Source organism: Mustela lutreola, chromosome 17 (genome assembly GCF_030435805.1).
Source record: "Mustela lutreola isolate mMusLut2 chromosome 17, mMusLut2.pri, whole genome shotgun sequence".
Classification (NCBI taxonomy): domain Eukaryota; kingdom Metazoa; phylum Chordata; class Mammalia; order Carnivora; family Mustelidae; genus Mustela; species Mustela lutreola.
Window position 1 is genome coordinate 38826078 of NC_081306.1, and position 7199 is coordinate 38833276.

Genomic DNA, 7199 nt, shown 5'->3' on the forward strand with positions numbered 1-7199 from the left:
GCCCGAGGAGCTCACTGCCCGGCTCTCAGCAGCGCAGTGTACCTCCTCCAACCTTCCTGCTCTCTTCCGCCCGGCATCACGCTAAACTTTGTGTCCCTTGCCCCCGAATCTCTAAATCACCCCCAAGTAGCTCTGGCAGGAGTGTTCCTGCTTTCGCCCCGGCACCGCTCCCATGGCGTCCCCTTTACTCAGCACTCCCCACCGACCCCCATCCCTCAGAGGCCCCAACGGGATTCGTTCACTTTTGCATCTCAAAAAAATGTCTGCACGCTGGCATGTGCCCACGACGTGGCTGAATTTTAAATAAAGCGAAACCACCAAATCATAGGATACGCCTTTATTGATTCTAGGCAACTGGCCGGAACACATTGATTTTAGTACAGGTTCCTTCACCCACGACAGGCCTGAGGCAGCAGCAGCACCGTTCTCGCAGTCAACCTTTTACAGTTCCGGAAACTCACTGGAGGAGCTTGAGGGCGGTGTGGAAGGGCGCCAGGTTTTCGCACGCCCTCATCCACTTCTGCACGTTGGCCGGCACCGTCCCTCCGCAGCCGCCCGTCTGCTGCAGCACCGACCACAGCACCACGTCGGCCACGGTGAGTTCATTCCCCACCAGCCAGGGGCTCTTCCCGAGAGCGGAGTTCATGGAGCGGAACACGGCGGCTTTCTCTTTACTGCTGCCCTCTTTCAGCTGAAAGATCGCGATATCCACCCAGCTGTCTATGAGGGTTAAATTTACGGCGTCCTGCTTCTGGCCAAACAGAGAGAACAGGAACCGCGCAATGTTCCCTTCTCCTTCGATGGGACACATCGTTTGGACGCTGAACTTCATCTGAGTCTTCGGCACTGAAAGGCAAGAAGCACACGGTGTCTGGTGATGGCTTCAGTGACAAATGGGGAGAGGGCAGGTGCTGATGATTGGGAACTGGTGGCAAAGGAACGAATTTTCATGAAGATCACATTTTGTCTGGTCTCCAAAACGTGTTTGGAGATCACGTTTTGGAGAACAGACAAAACATGTTTGATCAAGAAAGTCTGAACTGGGTATTTATGGAACACAAGCTCTATGTTAAAAAAAAGTCACCGTTTGTGGTATTTGATTATGACCATTTTCAAGCAAGAAGGGACTGCAGACCTATCTATTTTCCAACCTCTGTGCCTCAGACTTTAGTTGCAGGATGAGGACTGGAAACCAGGAGTCCCTGTCTGCCCTCATAAGGCTCCTTTTCCAGAACCAGCCCACACACCTCCTAGACTTGCAAGGACTGTGACCCGACAGCAAGTAGCTGAAGAACGTCCTGGTCCTGGCCCCTCGCTGCCCCTTACTGAAATCAGGGAGCCCCTCTCATTTCAGAGCCTACGAGCCCCGCCCCGCCCCCTCTGCTTACCGTTCTTCCAGATCAGAGTAAAACCCAGCTGATACTCGTGCCGGGGCTGGTTTTTGGCCTCCTCGCCAAAGCACCTGAGGAGGTTTTCTGGCACGCTCTGGACTGCGGAGTGCGTGTGCACGGTGGACAGGACCCTGTAGTGGTCGCACAGCAGCCTGTGCAGCACCAGCAGGGACAGGGGAGGGGAGGCCGGGTTCGCGTTGATCACGATGTCTTTCAGTGCCCCGTAATCCTGCAGGGGAAGCCCAAACACAGCGCAGTCCGTTAGCAGCCACCGGAGCGCCTGGAGTTGTCCCCGGGGCCGTTCTCGGGGCCTCCCCTGGGTCACTGAACGGAGTCCTAGCGCCCACTATCACCCTCACCCCCCAGCTGGGGAGGCTCGTCCGAGGGAGGCAATCTGCCAGCTCCCGGGGCTCAGTATGAAGTGTAGCAGGGATGTGAGCCGACTCCAGCCCTGAGCCCCGGCGCTGTGGTTCCCCGACAAAAGGCTGACTTCGCTGTGAAGTTAGTAAAACAACACAGGAAGAATGACACTGTTCCTAAGTTATTAAAAAAAACAACAACAGCAACATACATACAGCCACCGGATTTACCAAATCTTTCTGACACCTGACCACCCAACAAGCATGGTTTCTACATGGGTTTGCCTGTGAGTCCATGAAGAGTTCCCTGAATCCCTGAATAAGGACCTGGTTCCAAATGTCACTGGTGACAGCAAGCAAGCAAAGCCTAAAAAACTTGGCATTAACTAAAGGACTAAAACATACTGCTTTTTTAGATGCGGACTTTATTTTATGCATTTACTCTATAATAAGCTCCTTAATACCATGGAGGCCAAATTCAAATTCCTTGGCTTTCTGTACACAGCCCGCCAGGATCTAAGTCTTATCACTACAGACCTAATAAGCCCATCACGTCAACCTATTTATGAATGCTCTGTAGTTCTCTGAACTCGATGCTATGCCTTTGGAGGTATCAAAATTCACCTTAAGCACTATGTGCCTGGGGAAGCCTTCCCAGCACCTGAGACACTGGCACAGCTCTGCGTGATCACTAATTTGTCAACTAGACTGGCTCCCTGGGGGCCTGGCTGGGTCTCTGGGTCCTCAGTGGAGGCAAACCTACCAGGTGATCAAAGAACCTGAGTGCAGAGGGTCAAGGTCACCCGGGAGACCCTGCAACCCCGCCTCCACCTGTTAGGTCTTCACGCAGTAGTACTTCTACCATCAACTCCAGAGGATTCTTGGGATTCTTCCGTACTCTCAGTAATACCACTTAGAAATAAGATACTCTTTCTTGCCTATCAGACTGTCACCTAAATTAGCCAAAGCCCACAGACTGACCTTTAGAGGTGGTGGATGCAACTTAATTCTAAGATTGCAAACTGAATGTAGCAAAAGACACCTGACCCATGAGACGGCCTGGGCGGTCAACCCTCGGATTCAGGCTGCTCTGAGAGTCATGATGGATTCACTGAACCTGAGAAGCACAGAGAAGACACAAATCTGTTTGTCCAGGCTTGGAGGCTACCGGAGTGACGCCCATCTCTGGCCCACGTCACACACTGTCTGGAATGGTGGGGAGCTGAAACTCAACTCCTATCCCTGCCTAGGGATCTTCCCAGTTCTTCTCCACTGGGTCTGAGAAGTCAAGCAGCTTTGGAACTTGCTTTGGCTTCGCTCATAGCTCACAAACCTCTTCTGTGCAAAGGCACAATCATTTAGGGGAGGAAAAAAGAACACGCTCTTTGTACCACCTTTGAGAACTAGAAAACCAAAGCTTGAATCACATGAGCACAGTTTTCCAGCACTAACAACAACCTAGCTGCTGGTGTTCTCTACAGATCTCCAGATAGACTCACCTTTCCGAGCACTGAATTTAAGTCCAATGTGCTGGTTGAGAAAGCAGTGGGCTCATCAGCTTGGATTATGTTGGTTACATCCACATCTGCATCTGGTGTCTGAATCATCTTGGAGAGGCCATCAACGGCAGCTTTCAGTTCATAGAGACGTTTTAAAATGTCATCTTGGCGGGATTCAAGAGCTTGAAGAGAAGGGTCAGATCCTCCCTAAACAAACCAACATCAGAACGTTCATTTCCTCTAATATCAGGGCAGTGTTCAAATTTGATCAGTTGTCTTCTACTGAATTCCATGAATTCATCAACCCCCCCCATCTCTGAAAAGAGAGTAAAACAAGGCAGCAGAATCATCTCGTTTTTCCCATAGTCCAAGAGGTCCTGCCAAGGGATCCCAAAAGGATCCCAAATGCTTTAAAACATTAAAACACGTGACTGAAAGCCATTTTGAAGTTGTAGGACTCGTATTTCAGGTAATTTAAGAACAGAGCATGGAAAATGAACCCAAATCATTGTTCTTTATTCTTACTGTCAAATCAGTTCAAAATACTTTCCTTATTTAACAAATAGAAAAACATTGAGGGGGCAATGAGAATGTAACTTAGCAATTTATACCAATTGAAGGGAAAAGGGACCACGAGGAGACTGAACAAAATGTGTCATTTGACTTGGGAATGTAAGTCCATGGGGTCAGATGATCAATTTCTCCACATCATTTTCCACACAGTACTGGCACTCTTCTACCTTAGAATCATCCAGAACTTTTTCACTGCTGAAATGTAGAACTTCTGAAGTATGGAATGCTTATGTCCTTCGTTCAGTGAATCTTTGCATCTTTCTGGCCTGCTATAGTGACTGCTACAAAGTAACCAGTAACATTTGCTGAGGAAAAAAAAATCTCAGATCTCTACAGACTTACTTTATTATTATTTTTTAAAGATTTTATTTATTTGACAGAGGGAGAGATCACAAGTAGGCAGAGAGGCAGGCAGAGAGAGGGGGAAGCAGGCTCTCTGCTGAGCAGAGAGCCCGATGTGGGGCTCGATCCCAGGGCCCTGAGATCATGACCTGAGCTGAAGGCAGAAGCTTAAGCCACTGAGCCACCAGGAGCCCCTGGAATCCAATGGCTTCTAAGCCTGCCTCAGCTGTCACTGCCCAAGTTCAAGACACCACTTTCACTTGGCCTGCTTCCACTGGTCACCTCTCCAATCGGTTCCCAAGATGGCAGCCAGAGAGATGAAAACAAATGTGGATCACATCACTGCTCTTCCTCATTAACCTCATAGGCTCCTTGCCTGAAAGGAGGGTTGAGAAATAGCCTGTGTGACCTGTCCTCTGGCCATCTCCTCTCCAAAACGCTCCCCCTGTGCTCTCACTCGCTGTGCTGTCCTTTGGGTCCCTAAAACGCACCATGCCCCCATCTGCCACAGGGCTTTTGTTCTGTTCTCTTTACCTGGGACACTCCTCCCTCTTCTCCTAATCTGCACTTTCTCACCTCCCCTAGCCTGCCGCTCTTGTTTAAGAACAGCAAAGAAATGTAAGATGCTGACCTGTAGGGAGAGCAAAGAAGCATCAAGAGTTACTTCAGCATGCCAAGGAATTAATTAGGTGCTGACTGGCAATAAGTCTGGGTGCAGGGTGTGACAGGCAGGGCTGCTAGAGTGTAGTCTGTTCCTTGGTGACAGTCCTCGACGAGCATTCCAGTACCTTTTAGCTGGTCTGATTGTGCACTGTGTGTACACAAGCTTGCTCAATTCTACAAACGGGAGTAGGATCCCTGATGAACCTGGGCAAGGAAGTGCCTACTGGATTCCCCACCCCAGTCAGCACAGTAAATGATGCATGAAACAAATCCTGCGTTTGTAACGTGGCCTGGGACTGGGAGCCCCGGACAGCTCGGTTTTACCCGTCCTGATGTAAGGACTGAGGAAATGCTCGACATCTGCTTTACCTGTACCCCTTCCCTTGTGTCCCTGCTCAGATTAGATCATGACTGGGCATACAGTGCTTATCCATTTCTCTTATATGCATTTCAGAAACAGTTTATCCTTTGTGGCTCCTATCTGCCTGTGATATGCTTGATTTCTATTTGTCTATATTGTTATCATCTGCAAAACAAGTGGGCCTGGGTGTCTAAGTTAGAGGCTCACAGTTGAAAGGCCAAGGAGGAGCACCTGCGTGGCTCAGTTGGTTAAAGCCTCTGCCTTCAGCTCAGGTCATAATCCCAGGCTCCTGGGATAGAGTCCCGCATCAGGCTCTCTGCTCAGCGGGGAGCCTGCTTCCCCCTCTCTCTCTGCCTACTTGTGACCTCTGTCAAATAAATAAATAAAAATCTTAAAAAAACAAAAAACAAACAGTTATTTAAAAAAAAAAAAAAAGGCCAAGGAAATTAAGCAGCACACTCCAAAAAAAAAAAAAAAAAAAAAAAAAGGACTCGGTATCAAATTATCAAATGAGATGTGACACTTCCCACTCTGGGTCTGGATTTTGTTTTCAGTTCCCTGAGGCGGTGCACTTGAATGGCTGTGGATGGTGGTGCTATTTCTGTCTTAGCTCCCTCAGGAGACAACAACTGTGTCACTGTTTGCCAAATAACCCAACCACCAGCCTTCCAATCTATGCAGAAGATGCAAGACAAAGTGAAGGAGGGGGCCCCTAGGTGGTTCAGTCAATACCTCAGCTCAGGTGGGGATCTAGAGTTGTGAGTTGTAGCCCTGGGTCTGCAGCCAACTTAATCGACGGATAACACCCCAAGAGAGAACGGACTACAAAAATCACCTGTTCCCGCCTCTTCAGCCGGAACGGATCTAAGCTTGTAAACCCAAGACGTGCAATTGGCAGCCAATGAAAACCAGAAAGGCTTGGGCAGACACTTTACAAAAGAGACCACCAAAATGACCAGCCAACGCGACAAGGCGCTCCAGTGATTGAGAAGTCTGGAAAACCTGATCTAAAAACTACATGGGGCTCCCACGGTGCACCTACCAGCGTTGGGGAGGGTGCAAGCACCAGGAATTCCGCGCCCACGGCCGAGGAGCACACAGACCTGCACACACGCCGCTCGGGGAGGCGTTTTACCCGGTCCAGGTGAACACAGCCCCGCACCCCCCACCCGGGCAGCCGGCGATCCTACCCCTAGTCCCCGCTCCCGTGCACGCCCCGGGTCTACAGCACAGCTCGCCGCTCACGGAGGCTGACCCGTCCCCAGCGGCCCCGGGAGCCAGCTCGGCGGAATGCAGCCCAACACGGCGGGGCGCAGACTCAGGACACACGGACCACCGAGGCCGGGCACTCGGGGCGCTGACAACGTCCTGTTAACTTGGGTGACTATGGGCTTCGCTTTAGAATTCCTCAAAATAACGTGCTTCTCACTTTTCTGTGGCTACAATTTGGCAACAGAAAAGCTTTAGTAGCCATAAGCGGAAACAGAAACAGATACAAGAGAACTCTTCAATAAACAGAACGCGCACGCGGAGCTGACGCAAGCGTCGGGCCGGGGTATTGCCGCCTGCTCGGATCCCAGGTGCCCCACGTCCTCAACCCCACTTGCCCGGCCACGACGCCTGCGCACTGGGTGGGAGATGGGCGGATAAGACTAGGCGCCTGCGCACTGGACCAGGTGGTGGGGGGAAGTACGTTCAGAGCGGGTGGGGGCGGGGCGGGGCCGCGCTGTCCTACCTGCACGTGGCCTGCGTCCGGCGCCGGGCTGCCTGTCCTGCCGTGCACGTTGGGGAGCCGGTACATGCAGGTGGGAAGCTCTACACGGAGGGACGCGCTGCCACCGTGATAAGGCTTTACCTGGTACATCGGCATCCTGGGAGCCGAAGAACGGAAGGGAGCGGGTGAGGGACACGAACGCTCAGAAACCGTCGGACACCACGAGAGCCCGCAGCCACCGCCTTTCCGATCCCGCTGCGGCCTTTCGGGAAAGCGCAGTCCGTGCGGTCTAATTGG

General features: G+C 51.3%; 1 protein-coding gene across 3 annotated transcripts; it reads right to left on the minus strand.

The window, feature by feature from the left end:
- Positions 1-322: 322 nt before the first annotated feature.
- Positions 323-7195, minus strand: AIMP2 (aminoacyl tRNA synthetase complex interacting multifunctional protein 2). 3 transcript variants are annotated; one of them, XM_059153988.1, is made up of 4 exons: positions 7044-7195; positions 3250-3456; positions 1389-1620; positions 323-846 (listed from the first exon to the last, which is right to left on the minus strand). In XM_059153988.1, the coding sequence occupies exons 1-4, from the start codon at positions 7056-7058 to the stop codon at positions 458-460; spliced, it is 843 nt and encodes a 280-aa protein (XP_059009971.1). In that variant the 5' UTR covers positions 7059-7195; the 3' UTR covers positions 323-457. The 3 variants fall into 3 exon arrangements, with proteins under 3 accessions (XP_059009971.1, XP_059009970.1, XP_059009972.1); XM_059153987.1 differs by having other exon boundaries at positions 6924-7195; XM_059153989.1 differs by lacking the exon at positions 7044-7195 and adding an exon at positions 6231-6251.
- Positions 7196-7199: the final 4 nt, after the last annotated feature.

What these genes read in the sequence shown, in the direction of transcription:
- AIMP2 (XM_059153987.1), bottom strand. Translation starts at nt 7,058, where the DNA reads ATGCCGATGTACCAGGTAAAGCCTTATCACGGTGGCAGCGCGTCCCTC. An exon ending in CGGACGCAGGCCACGTGCAG is followed by an intron (nt 3,457 to 6,923) that starts GTAGGACAGCGC and finishes TGGTTTGTTTAG; the next exon opens with GGAGGATCTGACCCTTCTCT. An exon ending in TAAATTCAGTGCTCGGAAAG is followed by an intron (nt 1,621 to 3,249) that starts GTGAGTCTATCT and finishes CTTCCCCTGCAG; the next exon opens with GATTACGGGGCACTGAAAGA.